The sequence below is a fragment of the Ranitomeya variabilis genome, chromosome 1, assembly GCF_051348905.1.
Source record: "Ranitomeya variabilis isolate aRanVar5 chromosome 1, aRanVar5.hap1, whole genome shotgun sequence".
Taxonomy (NCBI): Eukaryota; Metazoa; Chordata; class Amphibia; order Anura; family Dendrobatidae; genus Ranitomeya; species Ranitomeya variabilis.
Genome location: NC_135232.1, coordinates 24,291,387 through 24,311,814, shown reverse-complemented (window position 1 = coordinate 24,311,814; position 20,428 = coordinate 24,291,387). Strand labels below are relative to the sequence as shown.

Sequence of the window (20,428 nt, the reverse complement as noted above, 5' to 3'; positions counted from 1 at the left end):
TGCCCCTGCGTCCGCGGCTACGGCTGCCACCTCCTCTCCTCCCGACTCGGACATGGCTGTCCCTTCTTCCCACTAACCTGCTGGAGGTCGGAGTTCCTCTTCCGGGATTGGCGCCTTACCGCGCTTTCCGTTCCGCGCTTCTTTTGGGCTGGTTCCGCCCACGAAGCTAAGGCTCCTCCCTCCGTGCGCGGCAATGGCGAATTTTGGCGGTAAATGGCAATACACAGTCCAAGCACAATAAATCACAGTTCCAAGGCACACATGACCTGATTCTTCAGGCTTAAGTAGATCCTGTTCGTGACGCCAAGTTGGAGCGCCCCCACTGCCGCGGGGCCGAGGGGTACCCGGCACCGGGCCTCTGAGTCTCTGTTCTGGGGTTGTCACGGTGGCTAGACCCGGTCCGTGACCCTGCTGGTCAGTGGGGGACGTCCGGTGATAGTAAAGTGAGTGATGGTGTAGTTGTGAAGTACTGGTCGCCGTAAATAACGAGGACACCAGGTTGCAGTCTTTTTACCTCTTTACTGAAGGTTTTAGAGTCCTCAGTCCAGAGCGCTGTCAACAGGGCTGTCTGAGACCGGCCGGTCCAAAGGCACATCAGGAGTTCTCTTTACAGGTGGGAATCAGTGTCCACCTTCTAGCGCTGGGTGTTGTAGTTCTTCCCTGCTGAGCTCCCGGGATAGTCCTCACAACTGTTTCTGTCTGTCTCTGATATTCGTTCTCTCCGTCCCCCAGATGATATGGTAGGACGCACCCGTATGACGGGGTAGGCCTGGAGTTCTTCCGGGACCCTAGAGTCGCCCCTCTCCCACAGCTGCCTCCGTTGTCTGCTTAGGTGATTTGTGTGAGACAGCCAACCTATAATTAGCTGTCCGGCCGTGGTTTGCAGTAGTACTTAAAGTCTCTTACTTGCTCGGCGTTCCGGCCACCGACTGTTTGCGCCTCAGAAGGATGTTGCCTCGGTCTAACAGCACGACTCCTTCTGGTCCTAATTCCTCTTTACTGTATTCCCGTTATGCACTGGTTAGTTCTGTTCCTAGGAGTCTGCCAGGATCCCATCCCTGACGGGTCCTTTCACTAGCTCTTCCCAGCTACTTCTCTCTGTCTTCCTGTCCAACCCCCAGTTTTACCAGAGTGTGAGGAGTGGCCTACTAGATAGGACCACCCCCCCTGGTGGCCGGAGTGTGGAGTGTAGTGTGAGTGTTACCTGGTCAGAGAAACTCCTTAGTGCAATCAGACGTACCATAGCTCCCCATAGTGGCGGAGCCACAGTACTGCAACGACCAGGACTCTGGGGCGCTGCAGTCGTCCTACTGAAAAGTATGATCAGTAAATGCCCTCAATACTTGGTCAGGGCGCCTTTTGCATCAATTACTACATCAGTGCGGCGTGGCATGGAGGCGATCAGCCTGTGGCGCTGCTGAGGGGTTATGGAAGCCCAGGTTGCTTTGATCGCAGCCTTCAGCTCGTCTGCATTGTTGGGTCTGGCATCTCATCTTCTTTTTGACAATCCCCATAGATTCTACATGTGGTTATGGTCAGAAAGAAACACTTGAAATAGATCACTCTGTTTGTAATGACTATAAAATATGAGTTACACTTTTTGTATTGAACAACTGAAATAAATTAACTTTTTGATGATTTTCTAATTTAGTGAGAAGCCCCTGTATGTGTCAGTATACTCCTGCATGTATGTGTTAGGCTAAGTTCACATTAGCGTTCGGGGCTTTGCGTTGGGCTGCATATGTCCTGTTAAGCCCCACCTACTTCTGCATACTTCTACATGCATCCCGCATACCTATCTTTAACCCCTTCGCGCCATGCGCCATACTAGTACTGTGCTGAGGGGACTGCATTTGTGCCAACCGCAGTACTAGTACGGCGCCGCCATTTTCCGGTCACCGCGTGGCATCGCGTGGCGATTGGGTTCCGATGGCTGCTGTCCCTGACAGCAGACCATCTCTGCACGTAGCCCCGGGGGGCTGCACCACCCCCCCCGCATCAGCGATCGCTGTGATTGGCTGGTCATAATTGACACAGCAACATGACAGTAAAGTTTAAAAAAAAGCATGTGACAGGCTGTGATTGGTGCTGTGTGACGTCGCACCAATCACAGCCGTCACAGTAGGTGGGGTGATCGGCACGTCACCTCACCTGATTAACCCCTATGGCGCTGATTGGCAGGGCCGGCCCGAACGTATAGGCGAACTAGGCGGCCGCCTAGGGCGCCGACCATAAGGGGGCGCCAGAGAAAAAATATAAAAAATTATAAAAAATCTTTTCAAAAGGCAAAAGGTGTACGGAGCGGAGCTGAATGTGTATGAGGTGTATGGAGCGGAGCCGTGTGTGTATGAGGTGTACGGAGCGGAGCCGTGTGTTTGAGGTGTACGGAGTGGAGTCGTGTGTGTATGAGGTGTATGGAGCGGAGCTAAATGTGTACGAGGGGTATGGAGCGGAGCGCGTGTGTACGGAGAGCAGCCGCATGTGTAAGAGTAGCTATGTGTGGCCATTATACGGTACGAAGTATCATGTGCGGCCAATATACAGTATGGAGCATCATGTGTGGTCATTATACAGTATGGAGCATCATGTGTGGCCATTATACAGTATGGAGCATCATGTGTGGCCATTATACAGTATGGAGCACTGTGTGGCCATTATACAGTATGGAGCATCATGTGTGGCCATTATACAGTATTGAGCATCATGTGTGGCCATTATACAGTATGGGGCATCATGTGTGGCCATTATACAGTATGGAGCACTGTGTGGCCATTATACAGTATGGAGCATCATGTGTGGCCATTATACAGCATGGAGCATCATGTGTGGTCATTATACAGTATGGAGCACTGTGTGGCCATTATACAGTATGGAGCATCATGTGTGGCCATTATACAGTATGAAGCATCATGTGTGGCCATTATACAGTATGGAGCACTGTGTGGCCATATTTTTTTGTTTATAATTACTTTATGAAACAGTGTGATCAGCAGTGCTTAATGGGTGTGGTTGGGACGTGAATATGGGTGTGGCTAGTTATGAATGGGTGTGGTCAGAGGCGTGGCCTAAAATTTGTCCCTCTTTCCCATCTTCAAAAGTTGGGAGGTATGCCTATAATATTAGGGGCTGCCGAGAAGGGATACTGCTGAGAAAAGGGGTTACAACAGGGAGGGGGATGTATAATGCAGCGCTCCCTTACCCAGGTCTGTGTCCCCGCTCCTCCTGCGTTTCTCCAGCTGCATCGCCCCTGCGCTGGGAACACTTGCTGCCAGTCCTGATGGCAGATAGTGTGTCCTGAGGTGGTATGGGGGGAGACAGATGGCCCCCGAGAATTCAGAGGTGCTTCATGTGCTGTGCGAGAAGCGCCAGGACTGGTGAGCGGAACCTTCGCATGGCATCATCGCATGGGCGGAGACAGCGGTTGCGGCCGAGTACAGGACCGAAGCCGGGGACTAAATTTGCAGGAATATGGCCGAATGCATGCTCCCACAGTCAAAATGGGTCCCCCTTAACCAGCGCCGCCCCAGACCACCTGACAGGAGCTCTCCAGCCCCGGCACTTACCCGGAGAAGCTGCAGGGTGGCAGGTAAGGCAGCTTGCTGCAGGTCCTCCTGTGCTGCTGCTTCTTTGGACGGTGCAGAGATAAAGGGAAAACCCTCAATCCACCATCCCTTTAGAAGGGAGGTGGAGAGGGACCAACTGCCTCCTTGTACCCTCCGCTTTAACAGTGGTGGTGCAGTGGGGGCTGCTCGGACACCACGAGGTAGGCCTCTGCACATACAAAGGGTAATCACCTAGGATGAGACAGGGCAGAATGTCCGGCAATAGGCCTGGCTGCGAAAGAGGATACATGGAAGCGACACTCCATGTGCTTGTCGGTTGATGGTGTGGGGAGATCGGTGCCCATGAATGGACCCGTCGCCCCTAAGAATCAGCTCAGGAATGGCATTTCACGTCGCAGGAGAGGATATGGAGAGGCGACACTCTCCGTGCTCGCCTGTTGATGTTTCAGGGAGATTGGAGCCTTGAAAGGATCCATCGCCCCTTCGTTCATTGTGAAAAATAAAATCAAATGTAAAAATGGTAAAAATGTAAAAATAAAATAATAGTTTTTGGTCTGAATAGCAGACCCGTCCGTGTGCCTCCTACCGACACTAAGCAAGAACTGGTTCTCTGGGAGCCAGCACGAGGGTGTATACCGCAGAGGAGGAGCTAACTTTTTCTGTTACCTTAGTGTCAGCCTCCTGGTGGCAGCAGCATACACCCACGGTCCTGTGTCCCCCAATGAGGCGAAGGAGAAATGTGTATTTATTAGGGTATTTTTTATTATTATGTTGTTTTTTATTGCTTAGTCGCTCTGTGGGACTTTCACTTTTTTTTAACTGTTATTGCAGGTATAGAAAGATTCTGAGACCATGCTTTGAGCTTGGTCTCAGAAGCTTTCCATAGCTTGGTGACTTGGGGGTCATCATGATGACCCCAGGTCACCATTGCAACGATTGACTGTAGCGGGAGCGCTGATCTGAAGGCAGAGAGAGCTTCCATCCCTCTGATTGCCTCCTAAATGCAGCATATGGGGGTAATTAAACAGCCAGGAGCGGTGCTGGTCCCTGATAGTGCAAAAGCTCGGACACTAACAGTGCCGAGCTCCTGCTCTGATTGGGCAGGAGGTGCTGATATTTCAGCACCTCCTGTGTGGTCATGCTGAGATCAGTCAGTCAGCAATCTGGTTGCTGGGACCGATGGCATGGGTCCCCGCACCTCCTCCTGTGCCGCTCAACTGTCTTCACTGAACTCACTCACAGTGACAGTCAAGTCCGCTCATGACGTGCTATGTCCATCATTGGGTGTTAAGGGGTTTGGTGATTGTAAATCGACAAACTGCTATTTGTTCAAGCTTAGAGAAAAATTCAATTTCTTGGACTAGTAGAAAACAGGTGTCTGTAGCCTTGCCATCTACAGAAGCAGAGTAGGTGTCTGCAGCCCATGCAAGTCACAAAGATATTTGATTAAATCAATCATTAATTTATCTAGGTAAACTCAACCTACGGCGGTTTATGAACACAACCGAGGATGCATGAAAATTGCATGCAGTGAGATCCATATGTGAACCAAAAATATTGATGTTATACATCATCACATGATCTGATAGTATGTGGCATAATTGAGTTTATTGAGAGACTGATCAGATGATAGCCGATATTATGACAAAGCCACTTAAAAGAAACAAATTTGGAGAACTCAAAACCACTATGGGAATAACAGGATAAGTAGTTGTTGAGTGGGGGTGTTGGAAAAATGCTTATTATTGTATATATTGCATCATCTACTATTTAGTACTGTTTAATAGTGATGAGTTTCTGTCTCCAGCAGTAATTTTATATTGACAATAATCCATTGTTAAGAAAAAAAGAACCAGGATGTTCCTGCTCACTGTGTGTGTAGCTGGAGCAGTTTTACTTTCACTCTGCAAGTAAAACAAGATGCTAAGATTCTAAGCTATAACAAATAACAGTTGTAAGCTGTTATCTTTGCTCCTGAAGAAACATATATTCACTGTTGAATGGCTGGACAGTACAGAGATTAATCTGCTACCAAAAAGTCTACCAATTTTCTTTTATCTTTTTAAGTGACTGTATATACTATATTGTCTTGTATATTTTTGGCCTAATTGTTGGATGAAACATAAAATATTTATTAGCTTTGTTCCTCTTGTTCTATAAACCGCATCCCAGCAGCCATGTGAGGCTCAACGTTACCAGTGACGGGTGTCCAATTTGCCTCTAATAAACGGTTGGCGACGGCGTTTTTCTCCGGTTATTGCGGAAGTGACCGTACCAAAGAGTTTGGAACCGGATGTACAGTATATATTTTATACATTAACTGTGAAAGCGCCCAATAACCTGCCCAATAGCCATAGTAGTTGTTGACTCGTCCATCGATCATCAGGCAATTGTGTGATGGTTCTGATGATTGGTGGCAGCGGTGGGATATCTTCATAATCTCTTGGTCCTGACGATTGGTGGCAGTGGTGGGATATCCTCATAATCTCCTGGACGGTTATTAATTACACTATGTTCCAAATTATTATGCAAATGACATTTTTCTCGGATTTTCCTAAATGGTCAGTGCAAATGACAGTCAGTCTAATAAAAGTCATTACCCTTTAGATTATACATCAAATTTTATTGAAGAAACCTCCCAATGATAACAGTATAATCTCCAAAATGAATAAAAACTCAAAATGCACTGTTCCAAATTATTAGGCACAGTAGAATTTCTAAACATTTGATATGTTTTAAAGAACTGAAAAAGCTCATTTGTCGAATTTGCAGCATTAGGAGGTCACATTCACTGAACAAAAAAGCTATTTAACTCCAAAACATCCTAGCAGGCCAAGTTACATGTTAACATAGGAGCCTTCTTTGATATCACCTTCACAGTTCTTGCATCCATTGAACTTGTGAGTTTATGGAGAGTTTCTGCTTGTATTTCTTTGCATGAAGTCAGAATAGCCTCCCAGAGCTGCTGTTTTGGTGTGAACTGCCTTCCACCCTCATAGATATTTTGTTTGATGATAATCCAAAGGTTCTCTACAGGGTTGAGGTCAGGGGAAGATGGTGGCCACACCATGAGTTTATCTCCTTTTATGCCCATAGCAGCCAATTACTCAGAGGTATTCATTGTCATGCATGAAGATCATTTTGTTCCTGAAGGCACGTTTCTGCTTTTTAGACCATGGAAGAAAGTTGTCAGTCAGAAACTCTATTAACTTTGTTGAGGTCATTTTCACACCTTCAGGAACCTTAAAGGGCCCCACCAGCTGGTTCCCCATGATTCCAGCCCAAAACATGACTCCTCCACCTCCTTGCTGACGTCGCAGCCTTGTTGGGACATGGTGGCCATCCACTACTCCATCCATCTGGACCGTCCAGGGTTGCTCGACACTCATCAGTAAACAAGACTGTTTGAAAATTAGTGAACACTGTTTAGGAGTGGCCGAATAGTAGGTTTATGCACCACAGCAAGCCTTTGAAGGATTCTACACCTTGAGGTTCGAGGGACTCCAGACGCACCAGCAGCTTCAAATAACTGTTTGCTGCTTTGTAATGGTATTTTGGCAGCTGCTCTCTTAATCCAATGAATTTGTCTGGCAGAAAACTTCCTCATTATGCCTTTATTTGCATGAACTCTGTCTGTGCTCTGTTTCAGTCACAAATCTCATCAGAGTATGATGATCACTCTTAGGTTTTCGTGAAATATCTAATGTTTTCATACCTTGTCCAAGGCATTGCACTATTTAATGCTTTTCAGCAGCAGAGAGATCCTTTTTATTTCCCCTATTGCTTGAAACCTGTGACCTGCATAATAATGTGGAACATCATTTTTGAGTAGTTTTCCTTTAATTAGAATCACCTGGAAAACTAATTATCACATGTGTTTAAAATTGATTTCAGTGATTCATTGAGCCCTGAGACACAATACCATCCACGAGTTTATTTGAAAAACAAAACAATTAAATCTTTATGACACTTAAATCCAATTTGCATAATAATTTGGAACACAGTGTAGTGGCACATAGAAAAGGTGCAGATCCTTGGGAAGAGACTGCTGTTGGACAGTTGCAGCTGTGATTCATGCTTCCTCCTCGCGCTGCGACCCCTTCACTATGCAGATTATCATTCACCCCCTTCAAATAATGGATTTATTGTATCTACCGTATTTATTTAGCAAAAATGGCATTTTCTTAAATATTTCCTAAATATATAGAAAAATAAATAATGTATCCTGGATCCTCCGCATGTAAAACACAACCGCAGAGCCCCTTCCCCACTCGGAGCCGGTCCTTCTCCAGGACCGCAGAGATCTTCAAAAAGAGCCTGAAGACCCACCTCTTCCGACAAGCCTACAACCTGCAGTAACCACCGATCGACCAAACCGCTGCATGACCAGCTCTATCCTCACCTACTGTATCCTCACCCATCCCTTGTAGATTGTGAGCCCTCGGGGGCAGGGTCCTCTCTCCTCCTGTACCAGTTATGACTTGTATTGTTCAAGATTATTGTACTTGTTTTTATTATGTATACCCCTCCTCACTTGTAAAGCGCCATGGAACAAATGGCGCTATAACAATAAATAATAATAATAATAACTGAAGCATCTCCTGCAGAGTCCGATCTCCGTCCGGGAGTCACTGAATGAGAGTAAAGTAGTTTGAGAAAAGTTCTTCTCCGCAGCGAATGTCTCGGAGAGCAACGAGGACCACACAGCGCAACGGCCTAAGAAAGAGAAGACGAGGAGTAAGTAGCAAAAATGGTGAAAAATGCACCCTGCTATGTAGGTGAGACCCCCGCAGAGGATGTATATGTCCATACTGACCCCTCCACATCATGGGAGTAGCGGATATTGGGGATGTACTGCCTCAGCTCCACTGGGAAAGACTCCGGGACATCGAATTCCTGGTAAGAGATGTTGGCCGCGTGCTCTGCGGGAAGAAGACGTGAAGCAGTGACCCCACCTGTGTGACGGCTGCACATGTAGAGGAAATGTGTGATGTGAGCGGGGGGCCGCAGATGACACCTGGGTATATTACCATTAGAGCAGTTATTCACATACTGCCCCACCGCCAGGGAATTGAGGGGGGCGCTGGTCAGCCAGGTGATGTCACACATCTTCAGGGGTCCGAGTTGATCTCTTCTGCTGCACGACCTGAAACAAAAACCCCTGTAAGATTTTCACGATACAGAACATCCCCTTTAGGCCGGGATCACACTGCGTTTGGAAAAAAGCTGGAAGAAAGCACTGTATTCACAATTCTGCGCTGGTATAACTGCCTGTCGACAAAAATCTCCTACACTGTCAACAACTCTAAGGTAATATACACAAAAGACTGTATTGGCATGCTACGAAGTCCAATGTTACAGATAAACAGACCAACCGGCATTCATGGTCAGAAAAAGAAAGAAGAAAGAGTCAGTTCTCATCCTTACCACGAGTCCATAGGGGGGATGCTGACGGTCCTGAATGAAGATCCGCTGCCAGAAAGAGTCCTAGGATGCCGCTTCACTGGCCGGGTAAGTAACAAGACGTTATGTCCGTGTAGACAGCACGGCAAAGTTTCGGAAATAACCACAAACCCCCTCGGTGCGGTTAGTGCGATCGGCGCCTGCGCAGGACCTGTGAGCCGTAGTACGCAACGTGACCGCACACGTGACGGAGGGTAAAGTACGGGTGGCGATATGGACCAAAAATACAACGCGTTTCGGAGACGCCTGTCTCCTTCCTCAGGTATGGTCCATACCTCCAAATAACAGTCCTTATATAGACGCCAGCCGTACCATTAATTACTGAAACCCGAAAAGTTCTATCCCACAGTTCAAACCCTTAGGGATAAAGGTATCTAAGGTGAAGATCCATTTAGTTTCTGATCTTGACATGGATTTGATAAAATTTCCTCCTCTCCAATGCGGGTGTATCCTTTCAATTCCCACAATCTTCATACTTTTTGCCTTTCCCTCATGTAATTCAATAAAATGCTTCGAGAGTGGGTGACCCAGGAATTTATTATTGATATTACGAATGTGTTCGTTTATTCGAACCTGCAAAGGTCTCTTAGTGCGTCCTACGTATATTTTATTATAGGGGCATGTGATGGTATAAATAACCCCTGTAGATGAACACGTTATGAATTCTTCAATCCTCAATTCGGTATTGCCAATCTTCGTTTGTTTATGTGTTTGAGTTTTTTTACACATATTGCATTTTTTGCAAGGAAAAAAACCTTTTAGAACCCTCTGCGAGAGGGTAGTTTGAATAAATGCTGATCTATTTTGTACTGTGGGAGCAATGTATGTACCTAAGTTACGACTTTTCCTATAAATAAAGCGAGGTACCTCCGTAATGCTGCCCCCCAAGATTTTATCTTTTTTCAATAGATACCAGTGTTTTCTCACTATTCTGCGCAGTATGTTTGAGTTTGCATTAAACTGGGTAATTATTGGGATACAATCCAGATTGTTATTTTTTATTTTAGGAGTAGGAGTTATCAATTCATGACGTGGTTTCAAAAGAGCTGCATCCCTAGATTCCTTCAACACATCTAAACTATACCCTTTTTCCAAGAATTTAGTAGTAAGGGCCTCCGCTTCAACCTCAAAATCCTCCTCCGAAACTTTGCCGTGCTGTCTACACGGACATAACGTCTTGTTACCTACCCGGCCAGTGAAGCGGCATCCTAGGACTCTTTCTGGCAGCGGATCTTCAGGACCGTCAGCATCCCCCCTATGGACTCGTGGTAAGGATGAGAACTGACTCTTTCTTCTTTCTTTTTCTGACCATGAATGCCGGTTGGCCTGTTTATCTGTAACATTGGACTTCGTAGCATGCCAATACAGTCTTTTGTGTATATTACCTTAGAGTTGTTGACAGTGTAGGAGATTTTTGTCGACAGGCAGTTATACCAGCGCAGGTTTTGATGTAATCATTCTTATGTGATCATCTACTTTACTTCATTCATACTATTTACAATCTTTTGTGGTGATTGTTTTCACCTGCGGCAGGCAAACTGCTTTGTGCTCTATAGCGCCACTCATACCTATTTATTCACAATTCTGCATGATTCCTGCTTGTTCAGTGTCTGCACAGTGCCACCCTGTGGCTAAAAGCTGAAAAGGGCAGATGGAGAATCCCATGTCAGCCAATGGGATTATCAGGGAGTTTCTGTCCGAAAAACACATTAAAAACTGCTGAGAAGACGGATTCTGAGCGTTCCTAGGTAGCGATAACTCGCTGTTCACATGTTCCAACATCTTCTAATCGCTTCAGGCTTCTGACGACACCAAGCGTTCTTCCAGCAAAGTGGATGGCATTTACAGAAACCTCCTGCCCGCGGTGCTTTTTTTTTGCTGCAGATTGTGACGTCTCTTGCATGTCATGGGGGACAGAGGATCCTAAAATATTACAGGATACGGACACCTCTGGGACAATTGTTACTTCAATGCACAAATTTTAGTCTAAGCATAATTATTCCAGTAGGATTTTATATAAAATGTCGTCTCATTTGTCTTCTACATCCTCTATGTATCACGGTACATAGCAGACTGGAGGATGAGTTACCAGTGATTTGTCAGTGATCGTGCTCTCTGATCTGTAACTCTCATCTCTCTTCTCCTGAACCATCTTCTATGTTGATTTATGACCAGTTGAAAAATCAAATCCATGCTCACTGGCAGATTGCTGGGAACTTAAGCTGCTGTGTACAGTGATACATAGAGGATGTAGAAGGCGAACACTGCAACATTCCTAATAACAACATATTATTTTTATACAAAAATATATACATTTAAGTAAAAAAAAAAAAAAAAAAAAAAATTCAAGGTGCCGTCCACACCCGTCACAGCTCCTCTCACCTGTACACGGACTTCGAGATTCCCTTGTCGCTCCCATCAATGAGAATCCCATCGAGGCATCTGAAAATAAATGGATTTCCGATTGATTGAAAGAAGATGGGCTCAAAACTCTGATAGACGGCACCTGCAAAATAAGGGAGAAGACGACCTCAAACGCGCAGGCAAAATCCGAGCAAAAACTCCTCAAGGACAAAGCAAAGAAGGCAAATTCCGGATCAGAGAAGAAATTAATTCCTAGTTTTATCTCTAATCCACTTCTAGAACATATCTGTACAATGACTTATCACATCCACAGCAGAATAGTGAGTGCAGCTCTGGAGAATAATACAGGATGTAAGTCAGGATCAGTAATGTAATGTATGTACACAGTGACTGCACCAGCAGAATAGTGAGTGCAGCTCTGGGGTATAATACAGGATGTAACTCAGGATCAGTGATGTAATGTATGTACACAGTGACTGCACCAGCAGAATAGTGAGTGCAGCTCTGGAGTATAATACAGGATGTAACTCAGGATCAGTAATGTAATGTATGTACACAGTGACTGCACCAGCAGAATAGTGAGTGCAGCTCTGGGGTATAATACAGAATGTAACTCGGGATCAGTAATGTAATGTATGTACACAGTGACTGCACCAGCAGAATAGTGAGTGCAGCTCTGGAGTATAAAACAGGATGTAACTCAGGATCCGTAATGTAATGTATGTACACAGTCACTGCACCAGCAGAATAGTGAGTGCAGCTCTGGAGAATAATACAGGATGTAACTCAGGATCAGTAATGTAATGTATGAGCACAGTGACTGCACCAGCAGAATAGTGAGTCCAGCTCTGGAGTATAATACAGGATATAACTCAGGATCAGTAATGTAATGTATGTACACAGTCACTGCACCAGCAGAATAGTGAGTGCAGCTCTGGGGTATAATACAGGAAGTAACTCAGGATCAGTAATGTAATGTAGGTACACAGTGACTGCACCAGCAGAATAGTGAGTGCAGCTCTGGAGTATAATACAGGATGTAACTCAGGATCAGTAATGTAATGTATGTACACAGTGACTGCACCAGCAGAATAGTGGGTGCAGCTCTGGAGTATAAAACAGGATGTAACTCAGGATCCGTAATGTAATGTATGTACACAGTCACTGCACCAGCAGAATAGTGAGTGCAGCTCTGGAGAATAATACAGGATGTAACTCAGGATCAGTAATGTAATGTATGAGCACAGTGACTGCACCAGCAGAATAGTGAGTCCAGCTCTGGAGTATAATACAGGATATAACTCAGGATCAGTAATGTAATGTATGTACACAGTCACTGCACCAGCAGAATAGTGAGTGCAGCTCTGGGGTATAATACAGGAAGTAACTCAGGATCAGTAATGTAATGTAGGTACACAGTGACTGCACCAGCAGAATAGTGAGTGCAGCTCTGGAGTATAATACAGGATATAACTCAGGATCAGTAATGTAATGTATTGTGAATTCCGTTCTTGGGCTCCCTCCGGTGGTTGTGAATGGCACTTTTGTGAATTCTGCCCTTGGGCTCCCTCTGGTGGTTTTGAGTGGAACTGCTGCTCCTTGGGTTTAGCATTAGCAGCTGCTTCCACTGATCGTCTCTCCTGGCTCTGCTATTTAGCCTGGCTCTGGGTTTCAGCCAGTGCCAGCTGTCAATGTTTCTTGGTTGGATTCAGATCTCTCCTTGGATTTCTCTGATTGCCTGTCCATTTCAGCAAAGCTAAGTCCTTGCTTGTTCTTTTGTTGTCCACCTGCTGTGTGCTTAATCGCTCAGCTCATGTTATGTTTTTTCTTGTCCAGCTTTTCAGTATGATATATTGAACTTAGCTGGAAGCTCTGAGGAAGCAGATTTGCCCTCCACACCATGAGTCGGTGTGGAGATTATTTTTGTAAACTCTGCGTGGAATTTTTTAGCTTTTAATACTGACCACACAATATCCTATTCTGTTCTGTCTATTTAGGTAGTTTTGGCCTCCTTTGCTAAATCCTGTTTTCATTCTGTGTATGTCATTTCCCTCTCCACTCAGTCAATATTTGTGGGGGGCTGTCTGTCCTTTGGGGGTTTTCTTTGAGGCAAGATAGCTTTCTGTTTCCATCTTTAGGGGTAGTTAGTTCTCAGGCTGTGACGAGGTGTCTAGGGAGTGACAGGAACATCCCACGGCAACTTCTAGTGTTGGTGTTAGGTTTAGGAACTGCAGTCAGTACAGATACCACTCCCTCAGAGCTTGTCCCATGTTGCCTCTTAACCACCAGGTCATAACAGTAATGTATGTACACAGTCACTGCACCAGAATAGTGAGTGCAGCTCTGGAGTATAATACAGGATATAAATCAGGATCAGTAATGTAAGGTATGTACACAGTGACTGCACCAGCAGAATAGTGAGCGCAGCTCTGGAGTATAATACAGGATGTAACTCAGGATCAGTAATGTATGAACACAGTGACTGCACCAGAATAGTGAGTGCAGCTCTCGGGTATAATACAGGATGTAACTCAGGATCAGTAATGTAATGTATGTACACAGTGACTGCACCAGCAGAATAGTGAGTGCAGCTCTGGGGTATAATACAGGAAGTAACTCAGGATCAGTAACGTAATGTAGGTACACAGTGACTGCACCAGCAGAATAGTGAGTGCAGCTCTGGAGTATAATACAGGATATAACTCAGGATCAGTAATGTAATGTATGTACACAGTCACTGCACCAGCAGAATAGTGAGTGCAGCTCTGGAGTAAAATACAGGATATAAATCAGGATCAGTAATATAATGTATGTACACAGTGACTGCACCAGCAGAATAGTGAGCGCAGCTCTGGAGTATAATACAGGATGTAACTCAGGATCAGTAATGTAATGTATGTACACAGTGACTGCACCAGCAGAATAGTGAGTGCAGCTCTGGAGTATAATACAGGATGTAACTCAGGATCACTAATGTAATGTATGTACACAGTGACTGCACCAGCAGAATAGTGAGTGCAGCTCTGGAGTATAATACAGGATGTAACTCAGGATCAGTAATGTAATGTATGTACACAGTGACTGCACCAGCAGAATAGTGAGTGCAGCTCTGGAGTATAATACAGGATGTAACTCAGGATCAGTAATGTAATGTATGTACACAGTGACTGCACCAGCAGAATAGTGAGTGCAGCTCTGGAGTATAATACAGGATGTAACTCAGGATCAGTAATGTATGAACACAGTGACTGCACCAGAATAGTGAGTGCAGCTCTGGGTTATAATACAGGATGTAACTTAGGATCAGTAATGTAATGTATGTACACAGTCACTGCACCAGCAGAATAGTGAGTGCAGCTCTGGAGTATAATACAGGATGTAACTCAGGATCAGTAATGTAATGTATGTACACAGTCACTGCACCAGCAGAATAGTGAGTGCAGCTCTGGAGTATAATACAGGATGTCACTCAAGATCAGTAATATAATGTATGTACACAGTGACTGCACCAGCAGAATAGTGAGTGCAGCTCTGGGGTATAATACAGGATGTAACTCAGGATCAGTAATGTAATGTATGTACACAGTGACTGCACCAGCAGAATAGTGAGTGCAGCTCTGGGGTATAATACAGGATATAACTCAGGATCAGTAATGTATGTACACAGTGACTGCACCAGCAGAATAGTGAGTGCAGCTCTGGGGTATAATACAGGAGGTAACTCAGGATCAGTAATGTAATGTAAGTACCCAGTGACTGCACCAGCAGAATAGTGAGTGCAGCTCTGGAGTATAATACAGGATGTAACTCAGGATCAGTAATGTAATGTATGTACACAGTCACTGCACCAGCAGAATAGTGAGTGCAGCTCTGGAGTATAATACAGGATGTAACTCAGGATCAGTAATGTATGAACACAGTGACTGCACCAGAATAGTGAGTGCAGCTCTGGGTTATAATACAGGATGTAACTTAGGATCAGTAATGTAATGTATGTACACAGTCACTGCACCAGCAGAATAGTGAGTGCAGCTCTGGAGTATAATACAGGATGTAACTCAGGATCAGTAATGTAATGTATGTACACAGTCACTGCACCAGCAGAATAGTGAGTGCAGCTCTGGAGTATAATACAGGATGTCACTCAAGATCAGTAATATAATGTATGTACACAGTGACTGCACCAGCAGAATAGTGAGTGCAGCTCTGGGGTATAATACAGGATGTAACTCAGGATCAGTAATGTAATGTATGTACACAGTGACTGCACCAGCAGAATAGTGAGTGCAGCTCTGGAGTATAATACAGGATGTAACTCGGGATCAGTAATGTAATGTATGTACACAGTGACTGCACCAGCAGAATAGTGAGTGCAGCTCTGGAGTATAATACAGGATGTAACTCGGGATCAGTAATGTAATGTATGTACACAGTGACTGCACCAGCAGAATATTGAGTGCAGCTCTGGAGTATAATACAGGATGTAACTCAGGATCAGTAATGTAATGTATGTACACAGTGACTGCACCAGCAGAATAGTGAGTGCAGCTCTGGAGTACAATACAGGATATAAGTCAGGATCAGTAATGTAATGTATGTACACAGTGACTGCACCAGCAGAATAGTGAGTGCAGCTCTGGAGTACAATACAGGATATAAGTCAGGATCAGTAATGTAATGTATGTACACAGTGACTGCACCAGCAGAATAGTGAGTGCAGCTCTGGAGTATAATACAGGATGTAACTCAGGATCACTAATGTAATGTATGTACACAGTGACTGCACCAGCAGAATAGTGAGTGCAGCTCTGGAGTATAATACAGGATGTAACTCAGGATCAGTAATGTAATGTATGTACACAGTGACTGCACCAGCAGAATAGTGAGTGCAGCTCTGGAGTATAATACAGGATGTAACTCAGGATCAGTAATGTAATGTATGTACACAGTGACTGCACCAGCAGAATAGTGAGTGCAGCTCTGGAGTATAATACAGAATGTAACTCAGGATCAGTAATGTAATGTATGTACACAGTGACTGCACCAGCAGAATAGTGAGTGCAGCTCTGGAGTATAATACAGGATGTAACTCAGGATCAGTAATGTAATGTATGTACACAGTGACTGCACCAGCAGAATAGTGAGTGCAGCTCTGGAGTATAATACAGGATGTAACTCAGGATCAGTAATGTAATGTATGTACACAGTGACTGCACCAGCAGAATAGTGAGTGCAGCTCTGGAGTATAATACAGGATGTAACTCAGGATCACTAATGTAATGTATGTACACAGTGACTGCACCAGCAGAATAGTGAGTGCAGCTCTGGAGTATAATACAGGATGTAACTCAGGATCAGTAATGTAATGTATGTACACAGTGACTGCACCAGCAGAATAGTGAGTGCAGCTCTGGAGTATAATACAGAATGTAACTCAGGATCAGTAATGTAATGTATGTACACAGTGACTGCACCAGCAGAATAGTGAGTGCAGCTCTGGAGTATAATACAGGATGTAACTCAGGATCAGTAATGTAATGTATGTACACAGTGACTGCACCAACAGAATAGTGAGTGCAGCTCTGGAGTATAATACAGGATGTAACTCAGGATCAGTAATGTATTGTATGTACACAGTGACTGCACCAGCAGAATAGTGAGCGCAGCTCTGGGGTATAATACAGGATGTAACTCAGGATCAGTAATGTAATGTATGTACACAGTGGCTGCACCAGCAGAATATTGAGTGCAGCTCTGGAGTATAATACAGGATGTAACTCAGGATCAGTAATGTAATGTATGTACACAGTGACTGCACCAGCAGGATAGTGAGTGCAGCTCTGGAGTATAATACAGGATGTAACTCAGGATCAGTAATGTAATGTATGTACACAGTGGCTGCACCAGCAGAATAGTGAGTGCAGCTCTGGAGTATAATACAGGATGTAACTCAGGATCAGTAATGTATTGTATGTACACAGTGACTGCACCAGCAGAATAGTGAGCGCAGCTCTGGGGTATAATACAGGATGTAACTCAGGATCAGTAATGTAATGTATGTACACAGTGGCTGCACCAGCAGAATAGTGAGTGCAGCTCTGGAGTATAATACAGGATGTAACTCAGGATCAGTAATGTAATGTATGTACACAGTGACTGCACCAGCAGAATATTGAGTGCAGCTCTGGAGTATAATACAGGAGGTAACTCAGGATCAGTAATGTAATGTATGTACACAGTGACTGCACCAGCAGAATAGTGAGTGCAGCTCTGGAGTATAATACAGGATATAAATCAGGATCAGTAATGTAATGTATGTACACAGTGACTGCACCAGCAGAATAGTGAGCGCAGCTCTGGAGTATAATACAGGATGTAACTCAGGATCAGTAATGTAATGTATGTACACAGTGACTGCACCAGCAGAATAGTGAGTGCAGCTCTGGAGTATAATACAGGATATAACTCAGGATCAGTAATGTAATGTATGTACACAGTGACTGCACCAGCAGAATAGTGAGTGCAGCTCTGGGGTATAATACAGGATGTAACTCAGGATCAGTAATGTAATGTATGTACACAGTGACTGCACCAGCAGAATAGTGAGTGCAGCTCTGGGGTATAATACAGGATGTAACTCAGGATCAGTAATGTAACGTATGTACACAGTGACTGCACCAGCAGAATAGTGAGTGCAGCTCTGGGGTATAATACAGGATGTAACTCAGGATCAGTAATGTAATGTATGTACACAGTGACTGCACCAGCAGAATAGTGAGTGCAGCTCTGGAGCATAATACAGGATGTAACTCAGGATCAGTAATGTAATGTATGTACACAGTGACTGCACCAGCAGAATAGTGAGTGCAGCTCTGGAGTATAATACAGGATGTAACTCAGGATCAGTAATGTAATGTATGTACACAGTGACTGCACCAGCAGAATAGTGAGTGCAGCTCTGGGGTATAATACAGGATGTAACTCAGGATCAGTAATGTAATGTATGTACACAGTGACTGCACCAGCAGAATAGTGAGTGCAGCTCTGGAGTATAATACAGGATGTAACTCAGGATCAGTAATGTACTTAGATTTGCTGTTCTTGGCGGTATATTTTGTGATTTCGGAGGGGGTGCTCGTGTACACAGGATGTTCTGGGTGCGGACATTTAGGACATTACCCGGATACATTGACACTACGGCTCCTTTAGGCACAAACCCTTTGGAGACGAACACTCCGGTTCCTGCAGCCTCCATGGTGCTCGGCTGCCGATCGATGTAGAACCCCAGACACTCGTAGATGGCGTCCGCAGGGTGCAGCGTGTGATGATGTCTGTGCTGCTGACCGCTGGTATCGGGTGCAGGGTACATGGCGCGGGTGGTCGGGGGCAGCAGCGACAGCAGATCCGTCTGTGCATTTATGTCCCATGTGAACAGGACCCGAAAGAAAGTGACGAGCGAGGAGCAGACGTCGTCATCCGCCACGACCTTGTCAGCGCGGCCGGCGGACACACAGCGCAGCGTCCTGGAGGAGGAAGAAGAGCAGAAGTGAGGAGCCGAGGTATTAACCCCTCGAGGACACGAGCAATGGGCTTATTCCGCCTCGTCGCTTTCTGCGGGTCAGGACTTTATTCTGGAGTCGTAGAGAGGATTGTGCTTTATTCTCGCGGCTTTATAGTCTTCACCTGTATTCATTTCTATAGAGGAAAAATGCAAAGAAAAAGGCAAATGTGCCGCAGCGCTCACCGACACTGCACGGGAATACACTATGTCACGTCTTTGCACTTTTATTTATTGCATTCATGGCGATTTATTACTTTATTAACATTTATTGTATATTTATACATATTTTAATCTTATAATTGTATTTAATTTATATTTAATATTTTATTTGTATAATCTGTATGTTCTAAGTAAGATTTTGCTCCGTACAATGTGGCTGCCGCGAGGGAATCCACATGAATAGGTTCCGTCTCTGTCCCCTTAATCCAGGACATGATGGGAGTTGTAGTCCCTTCAGATGCTGCAGATCGCCGAGCAGTAGCTGCACAAGTAGCTATACCTTATACACGGGCGACATCTAGTGGTGAATCTACCGAATGGCATGCATTGTAGTACTCTGCTGCCCTCTAGTGCAAGTACACGGCAGTGAATGAACTTAAGTGCCTCACGGCTGCCATCTAGTGGTTCCTTTGTTCATCTGCATATTAACGCTATAAATGTGCTTCAAGAAATGTACACGGTCGCCATCTCGTGGCCGTTTGTGCAATTACAGGTAAGTTGCGCAATAAGACGTGCTCCATCTTGTGGCAGCGGCATAAAATTACACGGAAGCAACAAACTGAAAGGAAGCGGCAGGACCTCTGGTGCCACCTGGCGGTCACCGGTGTTTGCACATAGTTCGGACCCTCTTTCACTCCTTGCTGCGGGGTCTACAGATCCTCTGTAAATACAATCAGTCTGCGGGGGGCGCTAGTACCATCCCCCGGTGCGATACGTCTCCTCGGGTAATTACATAATACGTGCCCCCCATATACCCGGCAGTGCCATATACCAGACCTGCGGTTACGAGTCAGGTTCAGCGCCACCCAGGGGACAAACCGATATTTGTACGATCTCCAGCGGGAAAGGATCGCCCGCAAAACCGCGCTCGGAGCGGGCATGTCGCCTACCGGCGGGGCAGTGACGTAAGAGAGGGAGGGGATTAAAGACGTCATGAAAGGGAGGAGGAGCTGTGACGTCATATTCTGCGTGTCTACAAGCGGGGCCGTGACTCTGAGGAGGCGCCACCTTGTGGTGTGTTTCTATAATTACATGTATCACAATGTATACCCCTGACGAGATGGACGAGTGACATCTAGTGGTCAGTTTTTCCAATTACACGCAAAAAAAATCTTGTTCAGGTGCCATCTAGTGGTAGCATTTTAAAATGACATGTAATAGACTATATGCCCTATAGGTGATGAACGAGTGACACCTTGTGGTCATTTATTCAAATTACACATATGGTGGCCAAGTCGCCTTCTAGTGGTATGTTTAT

General features: G+C 45.2%; 1 protein-coding gene across 1 annotated transcript; it reads right to left on the bottom strand.

Moving 5' to 3' along the window:
• Positions 1–7,482: 7,482 nt before the first annotated feature.
• Positions 7,483–20,101, bottom strand: LOC143803348 (SET domain-containing protein 9-like). Its single transcript, XM_077281400.1, has 6 exons — positions 19,948–20,101; positions 18,570–18,913; positions 11,409–11,532; positions 8,594–8,709; positions 8,380–8,485; positions 7,483–8,279 (listed from the first exon to the last, which is right to left on the bottom strand). Exons 1-6 carry the CDS (start codon positions 20,049–20,051, stop codon positions 8,192–8,194), a joined length of 882 nt encoding a protein of 293 aa, XP_077137515.1. The 5' UTR covers positions 20,052–20,101; the 3' UTR covers positions 7,483–8,191.
• Between the last annotated feature and the right edge of the window lie 327 nt (positions 20,102–20,428).

Coding starts and splice junctions, on each gene's coding strand:
- LOC143803348 (XM_077281400.1), bottom strand. CDS start 20,051: ATGCCCGCTCCGAGCGCGGTTTTGCGGGCGATCCTTTCCCGCTGGAGA. Junction 8,710..11,408: donor ATCTCGAAGTCCGTGTACAG/GTGAGAGGAGCT, acceptor TTTTTGTTTCAG/GTCGTGCAGCAGAAGAGATC. Junction 8,280..8,379: donor TACTCCCATGATGTGGAGGG/GTCAGTATGGAC, acceptor TCTCTTTCTTAG/GCCGTTGCGCTGTGTGGTCC.